Consider the following 24,285-nt stretch of genomic DNA (forward strand, 5'->3'; position numbering starts at 1 on the left):
AGATCCCTGGCTGCCTTGGAGGACATATCTAATACATTTCCTAGGTGGATTGAGGTAGGTGGCTGAGGTCATGAGGTCACAAAGACCTCTGGGCAAATGTCCTAGGAAGGCTTTACTCATCAGGCAGCCCTGGTGCTCTGGGGGAAAACCAGCCACCTATTCTTCAACACCAAGAGCTTGGCCTGTTCCACTTGCCTGGCCACGGTCTGGTTTCATGGATGATCCAGTAGGAACTACCACATTGATGCTCCCACTGCCCAGCAAAGACCTTTAGACAGATCCACCTATGATCTATGCAAGAATGCACCTAATATCTCTTTCACCTCCTGTTCATCTGGTCTCAGGTATCTCTCTCCTGCTCCTCTGCATCCCTTCCAGTGATGCCTTAATCCGCGCAGTGTACAACCACAATGGCATCAGCCAAGATTTTGATGCCCTGCCTTCCCATTTTGGACCTTCTCTCCACCGCGAAGGTCTTCTGGGTCACCTTGTGGAAGCCAAGCCAGCCAACGCCTGCCAACCCATCGACACCCCGCCGCCGGCCAACAGCTCCTCCACTGCCTTCATCGCCCTCATCCAGAGGTACGACTGCCCCTTCACCACTAAGGTCCTTCACGCCCAGCAAGCCGGGTACCATGCCGCCATCGTGCACAACGTTGACTCGCAGGCTCTGGTGACCATGTTGGGTGAGAACGAGGCCGTGAAGGGGTCGGTCAGCATTCCTTCCTTGTTCATCAGCGAGTCGGCTTCCACCCAGCTCAGAAGGATCTTCCATTATGACCAAACCGCTTACATCATCCTTGTCCCTGAATGCCATTGGCTGTCCTGCTGGGATGCTGAGCCCAACTGCCAATCACATCCTCAAAGGTCTAGGCAAGGACTCCTGAAGCAGACACTCCCTTGCCTGCCGACGCGCTGCCACTTGCTCAACGGCATCCATTACCTCCTGTTTGGCCTCACTCTGGTCATCTGGGTGGTGGCCTTGTATGTCCTCTGCTGCTTGTAATGACTTTGGGGTTCGGAAGCCAGCAGGCAGCTAGACAGATGTTCCTCAAGGCACTTTATTCGGCGAACTTGCAAAATTAATACATTGTCCACAAATGAGATCTTCTGAGGTTTCTTCTCCCCATTCTCTGAATGGCTCTTTGTCAATCTGGTGCCCTCCAGATCACCTCCCACTAGCCACACCAAACAGTCATTTTGGACCACATCTCTCATCAGTCCCACAAAACATAGTCATTTTGGAAATCTCATCAGCCTCCCCACAAACTGTTCCATCATCCTATAATCTTCCCATTCTTATACTTTGAAGCATCTCTCTCTCTCTCTCTCTCTCTCTCTCTCTCTCTCTCTCTCTGTTGATCACTGGCAATTGCTCCCAGCACGTTTAAACTTGGATAGATTTACATCTGTCCTCACCCACCTTTAAACAAATGCTCCCCATGAAAATACCTATGCTAGATTAAATCACAGACACTTCACTTTGCAAATAAGTGGACGCTTTACTCACAGAGTTTCAGAAATAACAGCGAACAAGTCTCTATTAAGGTAAAGGTAAAGGTACCCCTGCCCGTACGGGCCAGTCGTGTCCGACTCTAGGGTTGTGCGCCCATCTCACTTAAGAGGCCAGGGGCCAGCGCTGTCCGGAGACACTTCCGGGTCACGTGGCCAGTGTGACGAAGCTGCTCTGGCGAGCCGGCACCAGCGCAGCACACGGAAACGCCGTTTACCTTCCCGCTATAAAGCGGTACCTATTTATCTACTTGCACTTAAGGGTGCTTTCGAACTGCTAGGTGGGCAGGACCTGGGACCGAAAGACGGGAGCTCACCCCGTCGCGGGGATTCGAACCGCCGACCATGCGATCGGCAAGCCCTAGGCGCTGAGGTTTTACCCACAGCACCACCAACGTCCAAGTCTCTATTGGTTGGCCTTAAAAAAAAGAAAAGAAAAAGAAAAGAAAAGGTTCCAAACAACTTACAAAGAAAAGTACTTTGTTTCTTTACGAAAAGGATCAGGCAATCTTTGGGTTGGCAAAGATGCAGGCTGCAAAAACTCCCTTTGGGAGAGTACCAGTTCACTTGGTTTTTCTTGAAGCTGGGAGCCATTGCCTCATGGCTCCTTGTTTGTTCCAGGAAGCACAAAAAGAGAAGGGGGGGGGGGAGAGAGGTGGGGCAGAGCCTGCTGAGAGCCTGCTAAGCCATACCTACCATGGCAACTTGGGCTTACGGCTCAGGTTAACCCTTTCATGCATGCACATGTGAGTCAATAACTGTGCATTACAACAATAACCCTACGGGGAAAGGTAAGGGATAACTCAGTTGGTAGAGTATGAGACTCTTAATCTCAGGGCCTTGGGGGTTCGAATGCCATGTTGGGCAAATATTCCTGCAATGCAGGGGGTAGGAATAGATCTTGGGTCTCCAGCTGTTTTGGGACTACAAATCCCATCATCCCTGACCTAGGGATGATGGGAGTTGTGGTCCAAAAAAGAGATGAGAGACCCAAGTCTGTGGTCCCATGATATGATCATTGGGGGCTTTTTAGCTTAGGTCCAGTCGTGACCGACTCTGGGGTTGCGGCACTCATCTCGCTTTATTGGCTGAGGGAGCTGGCGTACAGCTTCCGGGTCATGTGGCCAGCAGGACTAAGCCGCTTCTGGCGAACCAGAGCAGCACACGTAAACACCTTTTACCTTCCCGCCAGAGCGGTACCTATTTATCTACTTGCACTTTGACATGCTTTCGAACTGCTAGGTTGGCAGGGGCTGGGACCGAACAATGGGAGCTCACCCCGTCACGGGGATTTGAACCGCCGACCTTCTGATTGGCAAGCCGTAGGCTCTGTGATTTAGACCACAGTGCCACTCACATCCCTTTGCGACTCCTTAGGGTAGTGATAAAGCAGGATATCAAATCCAAACTCTTCTTCTTCTTCTGAGTGAATTTATTGCACAGAACCCTACTGGAATCTTGTATATAGGCCAATAAAGGTTTGAGAATGAGTGGGATTTTGGAGGGACACCACGGGTCATCTAGTCCAACCCCCCGCAATACAGGAATCCCGGCGAAAGCAAACCTAACTAGGTGACCTCTGAACCTCTGCTTACAAGCATCCAAGGAAGGCCAGCGTCCACCACCTCTGGAGGAAATACTTTATTTTTCGCAAATTAAGATAGGAGTCAAGGGGACCTACAACATAAGATTATGCTACAGAGATGCAGGGGGGGAAATTATGTAAAAAGCATAAAAGGAGCATGAGGATATGGAAATTTCGTTCTAGACAGCTGCCTTGTTGGGTTGCATGACCCTTTTCACCCGTGGAGGGAGTCCGTTCCACCACAAAATAGCTCTTCCTGTTTGAAGCCACGGATTCAAACAGGAAAGAGTTTCCAACAGAACATCAGGAAGCACTTTCTGATAGTAAGCCAAAGAATCACTGTTCACCTGAAAAGTGAGCAGGATACTCACCCCCCTCTGCCAAGAGACCAGTGGCGTAGTGTGGGTTGTCAGCACCCGGGGCAAGGCAAGTAATTTGCGCCCCCCCCCCCCCCCGCTGCACTGTCCCTCCCCCAGATAGTCCCTCGCTCTCTCTCCGCACCGCACCGCACGCCTGGCACCCTCCCCTCCACAGTGGGCAGCGACCCGGCGGCTCGGATCGGATTCGCACAGCCAGCACTCCAGTGAGAGAGAGTGAGTGAGCCAGGTAGGGGCAGAGAGCTGCGAGTGCGAGCACGCCCCCCCCCCAGATGTTGCGCCCGGCCCCCCCTGCACCCCCCACGCTACGCCACTGCAAGAGACCAATCAACCAATCAACCTATTTTCGAAGACCCCTGCCCCTAACCGCACCCACGCAGCGCTGCAGTGTGGGGATAGATGAGGGAAAAAATCCCAGCCAGCCAATCACAAGAGATGACAAAAACAAATAAATCCCTACTCGCCTATGGCGACCAGCTAATCTCACCCTGGGAGACCAGCTCATCTCGCACTGAATGCTGGGAGAGAGAGGGCAATTGTGCTGGGTTGGGGTGTGTGCCTTAATCTAGAAGTGGTTTCACACCCCCACTTCCTATTGATCCCACAAAATGCACAAGAGATGGCGGGGGGGGGCAGGATTCTCAATGCACAATCTGTACCACCCCCCCATCGCACTGGCTCCAAAGCCTCATCTGTTTGTTGTCTCTTGCTTTCTAACGTCTCTTCTTCCTCCCTGCCCTCCCCCCAAAAAATATCCATTCTTTGGCCCATTGATCCAAGATAGTTTCTTGTGCATTCAAATAAGGTCCTTTATATTCCCCTTCTGTTGCTTCCCTGCACAATCACTTTCTCCCCCCCCCCCTCCCCACCCCCCACCTCCGCGTTGAAATGATTTTGTTTTAACCTATGCTTGCGCCTGAGCCTGATAACTTCTACGGACAGGATCGATAGTCCTCAGAACTGATAGAAAATTAGGCAGGTTTAATAAACTTCATCCATGGCTTCCTCTCGCCGCCGTATATCAAACAAGAAAACAAATATATCGACTCGCCATCCCTTAGAATAGCACTTATAAGTCACGCCGGTGCAATATTCCTATCATTAAAAATGGTGATGAGAAGCCGGGTTTAAAAGATGGGGAGGCAAAGGAACCTGAGACGTGACCTTGAAGGAGAAAACTCAAAGGAAGGTTGCAAAAGGAGCCAGCTAGCCCCTTCCTTCGTAGTCCTGTAGGTTCCCCGGAGAAGGAGGTTTGAGCCTACAAACTTTTGGGGGGCACTAGCTACCTAGATTCCATAGTTCCCCCAACCCCATAAAAAACATTATTCAGAGTAAGGGTTTTGCATGGCCCAATAAGGGAGATAACGACACAATGGCATTCCAAAAGGTAAAAGGTAAAGGTACCCCTGCCCGTACGGGCCAGTCTTGACAGACTCTAGGGTTGTGTGCCCATCTCACTCAAGAGGCCAGGGGCCAGCGCTGTCCGAAGACACTTCCGGGTCACGTGGCCAGCGTGACATCGCTGCTCTGGCAAGCCAGAGCCGCACACGGAAACGCCGTTTACCTTCCCACTAGTAAGCGGTCCCTATTTATCTACTTGCACCCGGAGGTGCATTCGAACTGCTAGGTTGGCAGGCGCTGGGACCGAACAACGGGAGCGCACCCCGCCGCGGGGATTCGAACCGCCGACCTTTCGATCGGCAAGCACTAAGCGCTGAGGCTTTAACCCACAGCGCCACCCGCGTCCCGGCATTCCAAAAGAGTAACTATTAATTGCACATTTGCTCCCCGTCCAATTAAAACAATTTAGTTTAATTAATTCAATGAAATCAATGAAGTTGGTCCAGCGATACCAGCTTCTCGGAGCCTGGAAGACATTTACACCCCCTTGGGCTCTCGTCACCCAAACCTGGTCATCCCACCACCCACTTTGAGAACCACTTGGCAACCTGACCATTCTCTCTCACCTTTTGAGAGCCAGCGCGGTGTAGTGGTTAAGAGCGGAGGACTCGTAATCTGGTGAACCGGGTTCGCTTCCCCGCTCCTCCACATGCAGCTGCTGGGTGACCTTGGGCCAGTCACACTTCTCTGAAGTCTCTCAGCCCCACTCACTTCACAGAGTGTTTGTTGTGGGGGAGGAAGGGAAAGGAGAATGTTAGCTGCTTTGAGACTCCTTAGGGTAAGGTTACCAGATTTTTTTCAATGAATCCGATCATCCTGATCAAATTTGCAGATGACACCAAACTGGGAGGGGTGGCTAACACCCCAGAGGACAGGATCACACTTCAAAACGACCTTGACAGATTAGAGAACTGGGCCAAAACAAACAAGATGAATTTTAACAGGGAGAAATGTAAAGTATTGCACTTGGGCAAAAAAAATGAAAGGCACAAATACAAGATGGGTGACACCTGGCTTGAGAGCAGTACATGTGAAAAGGATCTAGGAGTCTTGGTTGATCACAAACTTGACATGAGCCAACAGTGTGACGCGGCAGCTAAAAAAGCCAATGCAATTCTGGGCTGCATCAATAGGAGTATAGCATCTAGATCAAGGGAAGTAATAGTGCCACTGTATTCTGCTCTGGTCAGACCTCACCTGGAGTACTGTGTCCAGTTCTGGGCACCACAGTTCAAGAAGGACACTGACAAACTGGAACGTGTCCAGAGGAGGGCAACCAAAATGGTCAAAGGCCTGGAAACGATGCCTTATGAGGAACGGCTAAGGGAGCTGGGCATGTTTAGCCTGGAGAAGAGGAGGTTAAGGGGTGATATGATAGCCATGTTCAAATATATAAAAGGATGTCACCTAGAGGAGGGAGAAAGGTTGTTTTCTGCTGCTCCATAGAAGCGGACACGGAGCAATGGATCCAAACTAGAAGAAAGAAGATTCCACCTAAACATGAGGAAGAACTTCCTGACAGTAAGAGCTGTTTGACAGTGGAATTTGCTGCCAAGGAGTGTGGTGGAGTCTCCTTCTTTGGAGGTCTTTAAGCAGAGGCTTGACAACCATATGTCAGGAGTGCTCTGATGGTGTTTCCTGCTTGGCAGGGGGTTGGACTCGATGGCCCTTGTGGTCTCTTCCAACTCTATGATTCTATGATTCTATGAAACAATCACTCAATCAATACTACACGTTTGGGACGTTGATGCTGCAGCAATGGCAGTGGCAGAGGGGCGGCCACCGCCTTGACCTCAACCGCCATGTTTCCCCTTCCTCTGAGGCTTCTATCTCCTTTCTCCATGAGCCTGGACAGCCCCTGAGTTGTTGGTTCTGGTGGTGGTGGGGAAGCAATGTGTTATGGGTCAGGCATGGAAGGTGGAGAAGGAGGACCGAGAGCGGAGGTGGTGGCGAGGCTCAGGCAGCACAATGCCTCCCCTCCCATCGGAGCAGCCCCAATCTCATTCCTACTTGCGTGCAAGCAGGAGGAGGTGGGGATCCCTCAGATGGGAAGGAAGACTTCCCCAGTTGCCTAACTGAGAGATCCCTGCCTCCTCCTGCTTGCACGCAAGTAGGAGTTGGGAGGCTGCTCCAATAGGCAGCCTGAAGCCTCCCTTCACAACTTAGTTGCTGGGGTCCGGGAAGGTGGAGGCAGCCCGGAAGCTGCATCTTAGAGGCCCTGCACCACCATCATATGGGGACTTCTGAGCAGCTCCTGAAGCCAGCCAGAGACAACTGCTCCGGGCTGCTGAGACTGCCGCTCATAGAATCATAGAATCATAGAATCATAGAATCATAGAACTGGAAGAGACCACAAGGGCCATCAAGTCCAACCCCCTGCCAAGCAGGAAACACCATCAGAGCACTCCTGACATATGGTTGTCAAGCCTCTGCTTAAAGACCTCCAAAGAAGGAGACTCCACCACACTCCTTGGCAGCAAATTCCACGGTCGAACAGCTCTTACTGTTGCGTTTCCTGGGGACATTAGATGAAATCCGGGGACATTCCGGGGATGGAATTTCTCTGGGGACTTATTCGCAAATCCGGGGACTGTCCGTTCTTAAGCTGAAACCGTTTTTATCCCAAGGCGCGCTTTTGCTAATGGGGCCTGCCGCTGCGTGCGCACCCCCGGCGCACGATTTCCATTCGCATCCTGGGGCAAAGTTCTCAACCAGGAGCAGCTACTTCCGGGTTGGCGGAGCTCGTAACCTGAAGCGTTCGTAACCAGAAGCGTTTATAACCGGAGGTACCACTGTACTGTTCTGGTGTGTCCACAACATAAATTAGAAGGACTTTTGCCCATTCAGGATTTTGGGAGTCGAGTTTTCTAGTGTGGCTTCGGCAGACAGCTAAGACCTATGACCCTGTTCTAGCACAGAGATGTTCCAGCCGTGCTTTCCTTTCACTTCCCTGTGCAGGCAAATGCCGCAGTATAACCACCAGCCCAGGCATCCCGTGCTGTTTCCCTTGGCTTGTGGGAACCCAGCAAGCAAAAAAATCCGCAAGCAGCAGCGGAAAGGCGTCCGACAGCTCGTCAAGTTGTTGAAATAATTAACTGACCTTCTCTCTCTCTCTCTCTCTCTTTCTTCTTCCTTCCCTCTGCTCCGCACTTCATACGGCTGCAGCGCTGCGGACAGCTGCCGCCAAATGGACCTCTGCCATCGTGGCCAGCAAACCTTTAAACAGGAGCAAGAGAGAGAGAATGTGTGTACTATGGAAAAGCAGAAAACAGCAGCTGCACGGAGCAGGCAGATGGGCTCAGCCTTGTTGCAAAGGAGAGCCAAAAACCTGATCAGGAGTATCCCACGAACAGGGTCATTTGGAGCCAGAATCCGAGCTTGTGCTATTCCATGCACCACCTCGCCCTGTGAGGAGCGAGAAAAAATATTGGTAGTCCTTGTTGCAATGGGCAGAACAAGCTCCTTCCCAAACACCGCAGCTGTCATGGTGCCTCTAGCTGAGTTATTTTCATTTGTTTTTTTAGCTGTTCATTTGGACGCGGATGCTGAGCTCTCTAAAGCAGCACAGAGACGGTCGGTTGAGCCTGGACATCCACTCGGTTGCCTGGGGAGTCATTTGTGCAGAAACGCCTCTGCACGGCGTTCCTTGTGCCTTGATCAACCCGGGTCCCATCTGTGCTGTACATTTAAAAGTGGCGCCCTGCCATTTTCAGCAAGGGATATGGCAGTTCATTAAGAATGCTGAGGCAGTGCTGGGAGACACCCTGAACCACATTTTGTGGTTGTTGTTGTTTAGTTGTTTAGTTGTGTCTGCCTCTTCGTGACCCCCTGGACCAGAGCACGCCAGGCACTCCTGTCTTCCACTGCCTCCCGCAGTTTGGTCAAACTCATGCTGGTAGCTTGGAGAACACTGTCTAACCATCTCATCCTCTGTCGTCCCCTTCTCCTTGCGTCCTCCATCTTTCCCAACATCAGGGTCTTTTCCAGGGAGTCTTCTCTTCTCATGAGGTGGCCAAAGTCTTGGAGCCTCAGCTTCAGGATCTGTCCTTCCAGTGAGCACTCAGGGCTGATTTTCTTCAGAATGGAGAGGTTGGATCTTCTTGCAGTCCATGGGACTCTCAAGAGTCTCCTCCAGCACCAGAATTCAAAAGCATCAATTCTTTGGTGATCAGCCTTCTTTATGGTCTAGCTCTCACTTCCATACATCACTGCTGGGAAAACCATAGCTTTAACTATACGGACCTTTGTTGGCAAGGTGATGTCTCTACTTTTTAAGATGCTGTCTAGGTTTGTCATTGCTTTTCTCCCAAGAAGCAGGCGTCTTTTAATTTCGTGACTGCTGTCACCATCTGCAGTGATCATGGAGCCCAAGAAAGTAAAATCTCTCACTGCCTCCATTTCTTCCTCTTCTATTTGCCCGGAGGTGATGGGACCAGTGGCCATGAGCTTCGTTTTTTTTGATGTTGAGCTTCAGACCATATTTTGCACTCTCCTCTTTCACCTTCATTAAAAGGTTCTTTAATTCCTCCTCACTTTCTGCCATCAAGGTTGTGTCATCTGCATATCTGAGGTTGTTGATATTTCTTCTGGCAATCTTAATTCCGACTTGGGATTCATCCAGCCCAGCCTTTAGCATGATGAATTCTGCATATAAGTTAAATAAGCAGGGAGACAATATACAGCCTTGCCGTACTCCTTTCCCTGAACCACATGCAGAGCTATAATTCCTTGGGAAGAGGGATTGATTGTGAAACCCCACTCTGGGAGTTGTAGCTCAGCGAGAGAGCAAGGGCTCTCCTAACATCTCTCTGCACCCTTAGCAAACTACAGTTTCCAGGATCCAGGGTGTGTGTGTGTGTGCTGTATTGTGATAGGAATTTTATGGTCTTAAAGGTAAAGGTAAAGGTACCCCTGCCCGTACGGGCCAGTCTTGACAGACTCTAGGGTTGTGCGCCCAACTCACTCAAGAGGCCGGGGGCCAGCGCTGTCCGAAGACACTTCCGGGTCACGTGGCCAGCGTGACGAAGCTGCATCTGGCGAGCCAGCGCAGCACACGGAACACTGTTTACCTTCCCGCTAGTAAGCGGTCCCTATTTATCTACTTGCACCCAGGGGTGCTTTCGAACTGCTAGGTTGGCAGGCACTGGGACCGAACAGTGGGAGTGCACCCCGCCGCGGGGATTCAAACCGCCGACCTTTCGATCGGCAAGCCCTAGGCGCTGAGGCTTTAACCCACAGCGCCACCCACGTCCCTATGGTCTTAGATATATGGTAATGTTCATAAGTGTACCAACCAAGCACGTACATAGATCGGCACAGGAAGGCCAACCTGGAACCATTTTGATTCCTAATCTGGCCAAATGTTTTCTCTGCAAGGTCAAAGTGGGAAGCCTCCCCATTGTCTCTTCCCTCACAAATCCTCACACATTTAAGATATGAATAGGGTGTGAGCCTGTGATCTGGCCCGGGAACTAAGTATTTATCACTACAAAAGACTGGCCAGGCTCCCCAGGCAACCCAATCAAGTAACCTGCCAGACAGGAGATAAACGACAACAGGAGAAAAACAATATTCAAATTTCTGTTTTAGACCGCCTTTTCTGTGATGTAGGTGTGATGTATCTGAGGGGTGGTCTTAGGTTACACCCCTTCTGTGATGTATGTATGATGTTTCTGGGGGTGGTCTTCATCTACAGGGTGGCAAATTCAAAAATTCAAAATTCAATAAGGCCTTGCAAGCCATTTTTCTGGGTGCCTCCTCTCTCCTGCGGGTGAGGGGAGCACCCTGTTGCAACAGATCAACAAAGATCAAGCATACTAGCTGCTTTGCTTCTCAGTATTCTCTGGTTGGCCTCTGTTATTCTCGCCTACCAATAGGGAACCTATGTAAGGACTCTATATGGGCTTTTGGATACCCCGTAAGGGAAAAGGGGAATTTTTTGTTTACAACAGTATGATACTGCTTTAAATTCATTTTGCAGATGGGGCCTAATTTAGGTACACCATTTTCTGCTGAAACAAAAAGGGACGTAAAGCAGGATCGTGTCCATTTAAACAGCTGTGGCTTGTCCCAAAGGATCCTGAGTGTGATTCCTTTTGTCTCTGAAGATGTCCAGCTCGTGTCTCTAAACCCCCCACCCTAATCCAAAGCCACCTGCCTCCACCCTCCCACCCTGAGATTGCTCTGGCAAATCCCTTCCCCCTCCCCGGCCAATTACATATCTGGGCTCTCAAAATGTGCAGCGCCACGGGTGCCGATTCCCTGGGGTAATCTGCAAAAGTGCAGGCTCTTATTTCCCGGGACCGTAGAACAATCAGCACGGCTTTCGGTAATGCAGGAAGATAAATTGAAGAAGCTTCTTTGAAAGCGGAGGCAAAAGGAACGGCTGTTTTGCACTCGCTGAATCCAGTTTGGAAATGGGGAAGGCGGGGGGGTGGCGGAGTTGACGTGGTTAGGAAAGTCATCCTGTAAGTGATTGGGGCGGGAGCATGGCAGTCACCAGAGCAGAACACTCCCCTCCAGGCCTTTGAACTTGCCCGAGGCCAGTGATGGCCAAACTTGGCCCTCCAGCTGTTTTGGGGACTACAATTCCCATGATCCCTAGCTAACAGGACCAGTGGTCAGGGGTGATGGGAGTTGTAGTCCCGAAACAGCTAGAGGGCCGAGTTTGGCCATCACTGCTGTAGGCCATGCCCCCTCTCTGTAGACCAGGCTTCCTCAAACTCAGCCCTCCAGGTGTTTTGAGACTACAGCTCCCATCATCCCTGACCACTGGTCCTGCTAGCTAGGGAGCATGGGAGTTGTAGGCCAAAAACATCTGGAGGGCCGAGTTTGAGGAAGCCTGCCATAGGCCTTGCCCCCATTCACAAGCAATTCTACCTCTCCCAGGCCACACCCCCTCTCCCTAGGCAATACAGCGGTACCTCTGGTTGCGAACGGGATCCGTTCCGGAGGCCCGTTCGCAACATGAAAAGAGCGCAACCTGAAGCTCCATATCTGCGCAGGTGCGCGGTGTGATTTGGCGCTTGTGCGCATGCGCGAAGCTTGATTTAGCGCTACTGCGCATGCACGAGCAGCGAAACCCAGAAGTAACCCTTTCCGGTACTTCTGGGTTGCCGCAGGACACAACCTGAGAAAACGTAACATGAAGCAAACGTAACATGAGGTATGACTGTACCCCCATCTGTGTAGGCAACACTCATCTTTCTAGGCGATGCCCCCTCTAAGCCACACCCTCTTCTCTCTAGGCCACACCCCTTCTCCTAAACCACGCCCACCTCCCCCAAGCCACACCCTCTCTCCAGGCCACTGCCCTTCTCAGACCATGAGTTCTCTCCTTTGACCATGCTGAGTGTGAGGCTGGCATTTGTGTCTGCTACCAGTGCTGACTGGTTGTTTATCCAGAGCCAATGTTGGGCTGTACGGTGCATGTTACAACCATGTAGTTGGGAAAGAGCAGAGGGGTGTGGTTTTCATAGAATCATAGAATCATCGAGTTGGAAGAGACCACAAGGGCCATCGAGTCCAACCCCCTGCCAAGCAGGAAACACCATCAGAGCACTCCTGACATATGGTTGTCAAGCCTCTTCTTAAAGACCTCCAAAGAAGGAGACTCCACCACACTCCTTGGCAGCAAATTCCACTGTCGAACAGCTCTTACTGTCAGGAAGTTCTTCCTCATGTTGAGGTGGAATCTTCTTTCTTGTAGTTTGGATCCATTGCTCCGTGTCCGCTTCTCTGGAGCAGCAGAAAACAACCTTTCTCCCTCCTCTATGTGACATCCTTTTATATATTTGAACATGGCTATCATATCACCCCTTAACCTCCTCTTCTCCAGGCTAAACATGCCCAGCTCCCTTAGCCGTTCTTCATAAGGCATCGTTTCCAGGCCTTTGACCATTTTGGTTGCCCTCCTCTGGACACGTTCCAGTTTGTCAGTGTCCTTCTTGAACTGTGGTGCCCAGAACAGTGGCACTATTACTTCCCTTGATCTAGATGCTATACTCCTATTGATGCAGCCCAGAATTGCATTGGCTTTTTTAGCTGCCGCGTCACACTGTTGGCTCATGTCAAGTTTGTGGTCAACCAAGACTCCTAGATCCTTTTCACATGTACTGCTCTCAAGCCAGGTGTCACCCATCTTGTATTTGTGCCTCTCATTTTTTTTTTGCCCAAGTGCAATACTTTTACATTTCTCCCTGTTAAAATTCATCTTGTTTTGCTGTCCCACAGGTACAGAACTGGGTCCCTCTCAGGTGAGAGATGGAGATAGCAGAGTTGGACCGTTCAGCAGCTGTGGGGAATGAGCCCATTGCAGCTTCAGAGGTCAGGAGAGTGCCTAATAATAATAATAATAATAATAATAATAATAATTTATTATTTATACCCCGCCCATCTAGTCTGGTTGGGTTTCCCCAGCCACTCTGGGCGGCTTCCAACAAAGTATTAAAATACAGTACAGTGGTACCTTGGGTTAAGTACTTAATTCGTTCCGGAGGTCCGTTCTTAACCTGAAACTGTTCTTAACCTGAAGCACCGCTTTAGCTAAGGGGGCATCCCACTGCTGCCGTGCCGCCAGAGCACAATTTCAATATTATTTTACTGTGGTACCTCTGGTTGTGAATGGGATCTGTTCCGGAGGTCCGGCCGGATCCCGAGGTTTCCGCAATCCAAGGATCACTGTTCTGAGCATGCACTAGGCGGTAGACCGCTTATGCGCATGCATGCACAGCAAAACCTGGTCTGATACTTCCGGGTTTGCCGCTTTCGTAGCATGAAGTTGACGTAACTAGAGGGTTACGTAAGCCGAGGTGCTACTGTATTTTGCAGACATGACTGGGTTGGAGAACTGCATACACCATCCAGAGAGGTGCAAATTTCGAAGCATGGCTGTGTTTTGGTCCTCACATCATCTTGGGAAGTGCAAATATGATAGATCGGCCTCAAAACACAAACCTGGGTCAAACCCGGAATGTATGCAGAGGAGGGCGACGTATGCAGATGATCAAAGACCTGGAAAGCATGTCCAGATGAAGAATGGTTGAGTTGGGTATGGTTAAGCCTGGACCATAAAGAAGACTGATAGCTAAAGAATTGATGCTTTTGAATTATGGTGCTGGAGGAGACTCTTGAGAGTCCCATGGACTGCAAGAAGATCAAACGTATCCATTCTTAAGGTAATCAGCCCTGAGTGCTCACTGGAAGGACAGATCCTGAAGCTGAGGCTCCAAGACTTTGGCCACCTCATGAGAAGAGAAGACTCCCTGGAAAAGACCCTGATGTTGGGAAAGATGGAGGGCACAAGGAGAAGGGGACGACAGAGGATGAAATGGTGGGACAGTGTTCTCGAAGCTACCAGCATGAGTTTGACCAAACTGTGGGAGGCAGTGGAAGACAGGAGGGCCTGGCGTGCTCTGGTCCAGGGGGTCACGAAGAGTCAGACACGACTGAACAACTGAACAACTTCGTGTCACGAAGAGTCGGACATGACTGAACGACTGAACAACAACAACAAGAAGACTGGAAAGTTACAAGATGGCCACCATCAATGATGGAGCAAGCTTGTTTTCTGCTTCTCCGGATTCAAACTCCAAGACAGGAGATTCCGACTCAACGTTAGCAAGGGCGTTCCGGCAGTCAGAGCAGTTCGACAGTGGAACAGCCTCCCTTGGAAGGTGGTGGCCTCTCCTTCGTTGGAAGTTTCTCAGCAAGGGTTGGGGGGGGGCACCTGCCAGGGACTCTTTGCTCTGATTCCAACATTGCAAGGGATTTGGAGCAGATGGTCCTTTTCCAATCCTACTATTCTATTGCTCTACTTTGCTTTAGCTAGGTGCACCCAAATGCTACCAGCCTGCATCTTTAGAAGGAGTGCAACGCCCAATGGTAAAAAGGTAAAGGTACCCCTGCCCGTACGTGCCAGTCTTGCCAGACTCTAGGGTTGTGCACCCATCTCACTTAAGAGGCCGGGGGGCAGCGCTGTCCGGAGACACTTCTGGGTCACGTGGCCAGCGTGACAAGCTGCATCTGGCGAGCCAGCGCAGCACACGGAATGCCGTTTACCTTCCCGCTAGTAAGCAGTCCCTATTTATCTACTTGCACTTTGACGTGCTTTCGAACTGCTAGGTTGGCAGGCGCTGGGACCGAACGACGGGAGCGCACCCCGCTGCGGGGATTCGAACCACCGACCATGCGATTGGCAAGTCCTAGGCGCTGAGGCTTTAACCCACAGCGCCACCCGCGTCCCACGGGTGTTATCCCACGGGTATTATCTTTAGAAGGAGTGCAACGCCCAATGGTAGAATGATGATAATAATAATAATAATAATAATAATAATAATAATAATAATAATAATAATTTATTTATACCCTGCCCATCTGGCTGAGTTTCCCCAGCCACTCTGGGCGGCTCCAAATCAAGTGTTAAAAACACAGCGTTAAATATTAAAAACAGCCTTCAGATGACTTTTAAAGATAGGATAGCTGCTTATTTCCTTGACATCTGGTGGGAGGGCATTCCACAGGGCGGGCGCCACTACCGAGAAGGCCCTCTGCCTGGTTCCCTGTAACCTCACTTCTCGCAATGAGGGAACCGCCAGAAGGCCCTCGGCGCTGGACCTCAGGGTCCGGGCAGAACGATGGGGGTGGAGGCGCTCCTTCAGGTGTACAGGACTGAGGCCGTTGAGGGCTTTAAAGGTCAGCACCAACACTTTGAATTGTGCTCGGAAACTACTGGGAACTGCCTGCCACTCCCCTCCTCACCCCTAGAACCAACCTCACCCCCTGGCAGGAGAGGCGACCTCAAATTCTGCTCTTGCTCTGCTACGGCTGGCACATTTTACCCCTTGGGACCCAGTCATTCTTCACCCCCCGCTCCCCACAGCCCTCCCCTGCCATGTCATTAAAAAGTACACGCGAGATAATCTTGTTTCTCCTAAAGCACACAGCAGCTTACATGATTTGATAATAGCTTCTAAACATACCAAATCACCTCCGACCGGAGGAACCGTAAGACCTCTATTATCCCCGCCTCTTTAATTTGTCTCTTTCTTCTGTACCTTAATCTCTTTCCGTGATTACACAGGCTTAAGAGGCAGGTACATCCTCGCGACGCAACCTCACCCTATTTCCCCATTCGATCAGACCCTCTGATGTTCTGACAAACTCCCTGAGGACGGGAGGGTGGGCGGGAAATTTCGTTCCGCTGGCATTTCAAAGAGGACTGACCCAATTCACTTCGCTTCCTGATATTAGGACGCAGATCACAATGCTATTGTCCCTCGGACTCCACTCGCCTCTAGATTTTGCAACAAAGTTCTTGGCTCAAAAGAAATGCATGTGTTAATGTTACTGAATATTTTTGATGATGCCAATGCAGATATATTGTCGAAAGAATTGGTCTTTTTAAAAAATAAATATTTTTATTAATTTTTGACATACAAAATTATAAAACGTACCACACAATTTGTCACAAATACAATCTTATTAGACTTCCCTCAGCACCTCTGATCATCCTCCGTCTTAAATCACTTCTTATGCATTTCTTAACTTAATATTGCCTTTATATCTCTTAACCTATCTTCTCTCCTTCTCCATTTTTACAATATTTCCAATAATACTCCTCACAGAACTTCTTGCAAAACCTACAAACGCGTCGTCTGATCATTACAAATACTTTTCAAATAATCCGTAGATTTACTCCAGTCTTTGGTAAACCTCTGGTCCCGCCGGTTTTGGATCCTTCCTGTTAGTTTGTCGAGTTCTGCATAGTCCATTAATTCCATCCTCCATTCTTCCATCGTTGGTAATTCTTCTTGTTTCCATTTTTGGGCCAATAGTATTCTTGCTGCTGTTACTGCATATAAAAAAATCTTACCTTCCTTTCTATTTATATCATTTCGAAAGAATTGGTCTTATATGCGATCTTGGCAGTTGTGGAAAGTTGCTGTTGGGTTGGTAGCTATGGTAAGAACAGGTTGATGGACTGGATAGAGCACTGGCCCGATCTAGAAGGCTTTTCTTAAGTGCTTATGTTCCCATTGGGGCATTTGGTTGGCCACTGTGAGAACAGGAGCTCAGTTGGTAGAGTGTGAGTCTCTTAAAGATGCTGACCTTTAGAGCCCTATAAGGCCTTGGCAAAAGTATGTTGGTTAGGAGAATAATCCGCACTAAGATGCTGGTGAATTTTAATGAGAACTGGCCTTAAAGACTGGAAAAATGAGAAACAGAAACTGATAGTGAAGAATCCCCCCCCCCCAAAATCCCGACTTGTCTCATAGTCCCTGGATCTCAGCTTCCGGCACACCTTTTGTGGTTTCCCATGTGTCAGACCAGGCACGTCGCCTCTAAAGGCTCAAAACTCCTGGCATTTCTGACTGCTGCTGCTTCTAACCTTGCTTCTTAGGATAGATCCACATTGCACATTTAAAGCACGTGCGACGTGCATTTAAGGCACATGGCCCATAGGATCCTGGGAATTATAGTTTGTCATGGTTGTGGGAAATAGTAGCTTTGTGAAAACTACAGTGCCAGGGATTCTTTGGGGGGGCGAGTCAAGTGCTTTGAACGTGTGTCAAATGTGTGGTGCAGATCTGCCCTTGCTCCCCAGAAGAGGAAGGGATGAGAGATAGAGAGAACAACACAGTGGTGTAGCGTGGGTTGTCAGCACCCGGGGCAAGGCAAGTAATTTGCGCCCCCTAACCCGTGGATTTGCGCCCTCTAATCCTAACCCCCAGATGTTGCGCCCGGTGCGGCCGGCCCCCCCTGCCCCCCCCACGCCACGCCACGCCACTGGAACAGCAAAACAACTTTGGCAGACAATGGGTTAAAAATTCAAGGAGGGCCATTTCCTCCCTCCTTCCAAGTTTGGTTCTTCCTTGGAGTGGCAAAGCGGGACCCTTCTCCTCCATAATTGCTCCTCTCTTAGCAGGCATGACAGCATCTCCTCTGCGGCTTGTTGACATTTAAATAAATCAGAATCCGAAGGAGCGAGGAGATTGCCTGGGCAGGGAGGGGAGGCCGGAGGGGCCTGGGGAAGGGGGGGGGAGAGAACCCTCAATCAGCTGGAGCAGCCGTCACAGGCCCAGCTACCAGGAAAAAGAAACAGCACTTCTCGCAGGGAGGGAACCAGCAGAAGGCTCTCGGAGGTGGACCTCAGGATCTGGGCTGGATGATGGAGGTGGAGAAGTTCCTTCAGATACCGTATTTTTCGCTCCATAAGACACACTTTTTTCCTCCTAAAAAGTAAGGGGACATGTCTGTGCGTCTTATGGAGAGAATGTGTGGTCGCTCGCTGGCTCCCTTTCCGGCCCTTTGCCCAGGTCTCCATTGTTGAATGTTCTGCAGATGGAGGCTGTTTGTTTCCCCAGCGACATGTGACTGGCTGATTAGATTATCCGGCTGGACACTGTAGAAAGGGCTCCCTTTCCTTTCCTAAAGAAGCTGCAGAACTGTGAATTGAACCCCATAAAAACAGGATTTCCCCCCTTTGCAAAGTACAGTGGTGCCTCGCAAGACGAAATTAATTCGTTCCGCGAGTCTCTTCGTCTAGCGGTTTCTTCGTCTTGCGAAGCAACCCTATTAGCGACTTAGCGGATTAGCGCTATTAGCGGTTTAGCGGCTATTAAACCCTATTAGCGGCTATTAAAGGGCTTCCCCCCTTTCCTCCTCTAAAAACTAAGTGCGTCTTGTGGTCAGGTGCGTCTTATGGTATACAGGGCCAAGGCCTTTTAGGGCTCTAAAGGTCAGCACCTTTAGGAGTCTCACGCTCTACCAACTGAGCTCCTGTTCTCACAGTGGCCAACCAGATGCCCCAATGGGAACAACTTAAAAGCCCGCCGGATCAGGCCCATGGCCTATCTAGTCCATCAACCTGTTCTTACCATGGCTACCAACCCAACTTTCCCCACTCTCTGTTTACAACAGCTGCCAAGATGGCATATAAGACCAATTCTTTTGACAACATATCTGTGTGATGGCCTGGGAATCTGCTTCAGAGGCTGAACCAGAGGAATCCCAGCCTGCACAGGAGTCCCTTCCTCCAGGACCAGCTGAGCCGGGGGTTGGGGAATGAGCCTGAAGGGTCCTCACCTGTGCTGGATCCTCAGGAGCAGACACCAGCTGAATCTGCTCTGGCTCCGGAGGTGATGGAGGACCCATTGCCTGCAGGTGCTCCACTCTCAGCCCTGTCAGAGGAAGCTGAGGTGGCCTCTGGGTCCGGTAACCCTCCAGCCTCTCCTGAGCTGCAGAGGCTCAGGGCAGAGAGGCGGAGGGAACTAAGTTCCCGCAGGAGGAGGGCTCGCCTCCAGGCCAGGGGAGGCAAGTCACCTGTGGGCTCGGACCGCCCTATGCCTCGGGGCAGATAAAAGCCGGCCAGCCCCATTCCCAGGTTGCGGGCGCAACATCGTTGGAAACCTGTTCCTGCCAGCACCCTGACCTGCTCTTCTGGAGTTCCTGACCACGCCCGGCTCCTTGCCCTGGACCCCCCTCCGCCCTTGACGGACAGCCTCCAGACCCTCGACCCAGGACCCTCGACCCAGGACTCGGACTACGCCACACAGTAACCACCCCCGGACCAGCACAATCTGCATTGGAATCATCAAAAATATTCAGTAACATTAACACACGCAGGGCCCGGGAGAAGAAGAAGAAGAAGAGTTTGGATTTGATATCCCGCCTTTCACTCCCTTTAAGGAGTCTCAAAGCGGCTCACATTCTCCTTTCCCTTCCTCCCCCACAACAAACACTCTGCGAGGTGAGTGGGGCTGAGAGACTTCAGAGAAGTGTGACTGGCCCAAAGTCACCCAGCAGCTGCATGTGGAGGAGTGGAGACGCGAACCCGGTTCCACAGATTACGAGACTACCGCTCTTAACCACTACACCACACTGAAGAGGGGAGAGAATCCTCAAGCAGCCGGAGCAGCCGTCACAGGCCCAGCTACCGGGCAAAGAAACAGCACTTCCAGCTTCTTGACAGGCGGGCACGAAAGAGAGGCAGCGGCTGAAGCACAGAATGCAGAAGACATGGTGTAATCTCCCTTGGGAGCACCCTAGGGATTACCCTGTTAGCTGGGGTGGTGTCATGGATTGGCTGCATGCAGAGAAGTGGGGGGGGGGGGACACACCAGCTGGGGAGGCCCCAAGGGAAGAAGGCTCAGAGTCCTGGTCAGATGTTGGAAGACTGGGAAAGGCTATGGAAGAAAGGGTTTAAGTTTACTGCACGTACAGTATTAAAAGAAAATATTGCGAAAATGATGTATAGATGGTACTTAAGGTAAAGGGACCCCTGACCATTAGGTCCAGTCGTGGCCGACTCTGGGGTGAGCGCTCATCTTTATTGGCCGAGGGAGCCGGCGTACAGCTTCCAGGTCATGTGGCCAGCATGACTAAGCCACTGGCGAACCAGAGGAGTGCACGGAAACGCCGTTTACCTTCCCGTCGGAGCAGTACCTATTCATCTGCTTGCACTTTGATGTGCTTTCGAACTGCTAGGTTGGCAGGAGCAGGGACCGAGCGACGGGAGCTCACCCCGTCGCAGGGATTTGAACCGCCAACCTTCTGATCGGCAAGTCCTAGGCTCTGTGGTTTAACCCACAGCGCCACCTGCGTCCCTAGATGGTACTTAACCCCGGTCAGATTAGCAAAGATTTATCATACAAATGATCATCTATGTTGGAAATGTAAAGAAAAAGAAGGTACTTTTTATCATATGTGGTGGACGTGTCCTAAGGTAAAAGACTTCTGGGAAAAGATTTATAATGAGTTGAAAAAAAATGTTGAAAAATACATTTATTAAGAAACCAGAAGCCTTTCTACCTGGAATATTAGGATTGGAATTGCCCAAAAAAGATGTCAGATTGTTTTTGTATGCCACTACAGCGACAAGACTTTTATTAGCCAAAAATTGGAAATCGCAAGAAATACCAACAATAGAAGAATGGCAGGTGAAGATGTTGGACTTTTTGGAGATGGCTGACGCGACTGGAAGAATCCGCGACCAGAAAGAAGAGGAGATACAAGAGGATTGGAAGAAGTTTAAAAAATATTTCGCTAAATATTGTGAAATAAGATAAATAGAAAATTCTTGGAAGTAATAAATAGGCTTAGGGGTAGAATAAGAATGTGCGTAGTAAATATTAAGGATTAGAATATTAATAAAGGAGAAGAGGTTAGTTAATGAAAGGAGTTAATATTATTAGAAATATGAAGTTGGAGAACTGTTATATAGGTGATATAATGAAATTCAGATAGGGGGAGGTTTCAGGAAGTCAGTTATCAATGTAATGAGAATTAGATATTTAAAGATACAAATATTTAAAGATATTTAAAGATACAAAAGATACAAAGATACAAATTAGATATTTAAAGATACAAATGTGTTTAGTTTATTGTAATGTGTGTAATGTGTTTTTCTTTGTTATGTGGTTTGTTATGTCTTTTTTGTGATAAATGTGGGAAATAAATAATTTTTTTGAAAAACAACAACAACAGAGTCCTGGTCAGAGGGAGGGAGAAGCCTGGGAGGAGGAGGTGTTGGAAGCTGAAGAAGCAACAGGGTTTAGTGAGAAGGAAGAGGCTGAGGCAGAGAGCAGTCCAGACTCAGGAGCAGAAGATGGAGATGGAAAGGAAGGGGACCAAGAGGCAGAGATTGTTACGATATAGAAACAATGCTGCTGGGAGCTGATTGCTTGAAAACACCACGTGATGTTGGGACTGTCCATGGGAAACAGAGGGCACCAGAATTAGCTCAGTGTGTAATATGAGCTGTATAGGAAGTGCTTGCACTCTGGACTGCTGGAGTTTGAAGAGAGCAGTCATGTTTTTTGTAACGCTGCAAAGACAGAAATAAAGGCATGTAAATACGTTTCTGTCTATCTCTTTCCCCTGCCGGGGGGCAGGAAAAAAGGGGTGTGTTCTTCTCACGCTGAGAAGGATCGCCTATCGCGACCTCTGCCTGAAGCTTGCTGGGAAAGCAGACAGGGAGGTCAACAGGAGACCAAGCCGGGTGCCTGGGAGAGTTGCCAGTTTCTCCTGATAAAGGCTTGATTTCCAACAGAGATGAGGCAGGTGGCTGATGAACCCAGGGCTTCTCGCCCTCCTGCTGTGACCAGTCCCACCGCCGGTCTCTCAGGACCAGAAGAGGCATGAAGAGTGTGGAGCAGAGATGAACAAGACGAAGAAGTATCAGATTGTTTGGGAAGGACCCAGGAGAGGAGGAGACTTAAGGAACTGTGGAAAGGAGGAGACTTACAGCATTCACAACTGCCTTATTGGGGCAAGATCTCCTGGGAAGAGTTGCTGAGATAAATTCATGACTATCTAAAGGCTGCTAGCCACGAGCGCTATGCTCTGCCTCCATCTGGAGGCAGTTCTGAAAACCAGTTGCTGGAGACCACAGGAAGGGAGAGGGCTCTTGGGTCATGGAATCATAGAATCATAGAGTTGGAAGAGACCACCAGGGCCATTGAGTCCAACCCCCTGCCAAGCAGGAAACACCATCAGAGCACTCCTGACATATGGTTGTCAAGCCTCTGCTTAAAGACCTCCAAAGAAGGAGACTCCACCACACTCCTTGGCAGCAAATTCCACTGTCGAACAGCTCTTACTGTCAGGAAGTTCTTCCTAATGTTTAGGTGGAATCTTCTTTCTTGTAGTTTGGATCCATTGCTCCGTGTCCGCTTCTCTGGAGCAGCAGAAAACAACCTTTCTCCCTCCTCTATGTGACATCCTTTTCTATATTTGAACATGGCTATCATATCACCCCTTAACCTCCTCTTCTCCAGGCTAAACATGCCCAGCTCCCTTAGCCGTTCCTCATAAGGCATCGTTTCCAGGCCTTTGACTATTATGGTTGCCCTCCTCTGGACACCTTCCAGTTTGTCAGTGTCCTTCTTGAACTGTGGTGCCCAGAACTGGACACAGTACTCCAGGTGAGGTCTGCTGGCAGGCTTCCCCATTGGGACATCTGGTTGGCCGCTGTGAAAACAGGATGCTGAGCATGATGGCACCATTGGCCTGACCCAGACAGGCTCTCCTTATGTTTGTGTGAGAGTCCCATGACATTGTTTGCTCTCACTCCATCTTTCCTCTGCTCACCAGCCAGGGATATTGTCAGTGCGTGATGTCATAAGGGGCCAGGCAGTTTCCAAACAACTATTGCTGAGAAGGTCGGAGGTGCAAGTGGTGGGAAGTGTGTGGACGGGAGGTGACCAACATCTATGATTGAAAAGCTCTTTTGGAAGCTGGTCCTGGAGAAGGAAGCGTCCCTGTGAGAAGCGTGTGGCTTGCTGTTGGCCTTGCCTCCATGGTCCCAACCCAGCTCTCCAAGATGCTCAGGTGAGACCTGGATTTCCCACCAAGCTCTCCACCCCACGGTCCACGGAAGGTGACCTCCAAGATGCAGCTCTCGCTTCTCTCTCCTCCTTCGCTGGTGGCCTTTTCCCTGGTTCTAGAGGTCACCTTGGCCAAGCCGTTCGTCTACCTGGTCTACACCCAGAACTCCACCTGCCTCGATTTCAAAGCTGTCCCCGCTTGCTTCGGCCCTCCGCTCCCCCAACTGGGGCTCACGGGCTACCTTGTCGAGGTGGTGCCCCCCAATGCCTGTCAACCCCTAATAGCCCCTCCGGTTCCGAAGACGTCTCCACTGGGCTACATTGCCCTCATCCGTCGGTATGGATGTCCCTTTGGCCTCAAGGTCTTCCACGCCCAGCAAGCTGGCTACCGGGCGGCAGTCATCTACAACTTCTACTCTGATTTGCTTGTGAGCATGGCTGTTGAGGTAGAAGGTCCGAAGGAGAAGAAGATCTTGATTCCGTCCCTCTTCATTGGTGGGTCAGCCTCCAAGGTGCTGAGGGGGCTGGTGCGTTCTGGGAACGGCACCAAGGTCACGACAGTGGTGCCTCAAGGCTATTACAATCCCTGCTGGGACGATGACATGGACATCTCCGTTTGGGACCCAGCTCACCATTACCTGCAGTTCTGGCCGGGCTACTGCACCCAACAACTGATTGTGGAATTCCTCCGAGAGTTTGGGTTCGTGATCCTTCTGAGCTTGGCAGTCAGCGGCTTGGTCTTCGCTGGATGCTTGAAGTGGTACCGGCGGAGACAAGGCATCAGGGTGAAGACCTTCAGGAGAGGCGACAGCTACGACCTCTGTGTGATCTGCATGGCAGATTACGAGGTGGGAGAGAAGTTGAAGATCTTGCCGTGCTCCCATGCCTATCACAGCACCTGTATCAACACCTGGCTCCTCATCCAGCCCAGGAGTGGGAAGACCTGCCCCATTTGCAAGCAGAAGGTTGGCGTTGTGATCTAGGCCCGCCACGCGGGATACCGCTGGATGAAGGAGGAGGAGGAGACAGAAGGAGGGAGGCCCAACACGAAATATCAGAAACAACAAAATTCTCCCAAACATCA

The 24,285-nt window shown here is 50.3% G+C and overlaps 1 protein-coding gene across 1 annotated transcript; it reads left to right on the top strand.

The window, feature by feature from the left end:
- LOC310668260 (E3 ubiquitin-protein ligase ZNRF4-like) lies at positions 1-24,285 on the top strand. The gene is made up of 2 exons (XM_083421284.1): positions 1-1,004; positions 23,211-24,285. Exons 1-2 carry the CDS (start codon positions 287-289, stop codon positions 24,182-24,184), a joined length of 1,692 nt encoding a protein of 563 aa, XP_083277410.1. The 5' UTR covers positions 1-286; the 3' UTR covers positions 24,185-24,285.

The sequence above is a fragment of the Podarcis tiliguerta genome, assembly GCF_965153285.1.
Source record: "Podarcis tiliguerta genome assembly, chromosome: 18".
Classification (NCBI taxonomy): Eukaryota; Metazoa; Chordata; class Lepidosauria; order Squamata; family Lacertidae; genus Podarcis; species Podarcis tiliguerta.

Bases quoted from the DNA above. Each gene is read 5' to 3' on its own strand.
- LOC310668260 (XM_083421284.1), top strand. From the start codon at position 287: ATGATCTATGCAAGAATGCACCTAATATCTCTTTCACCTCCTGTTCAT. The intron at 1,005-23,210 runs AATGACTTTGGG...TGCTCAGGTGAG, and splicing joins GTATGTCCTCTGCTGCTTGT to ACCTGGATTTCCCACCAAGC.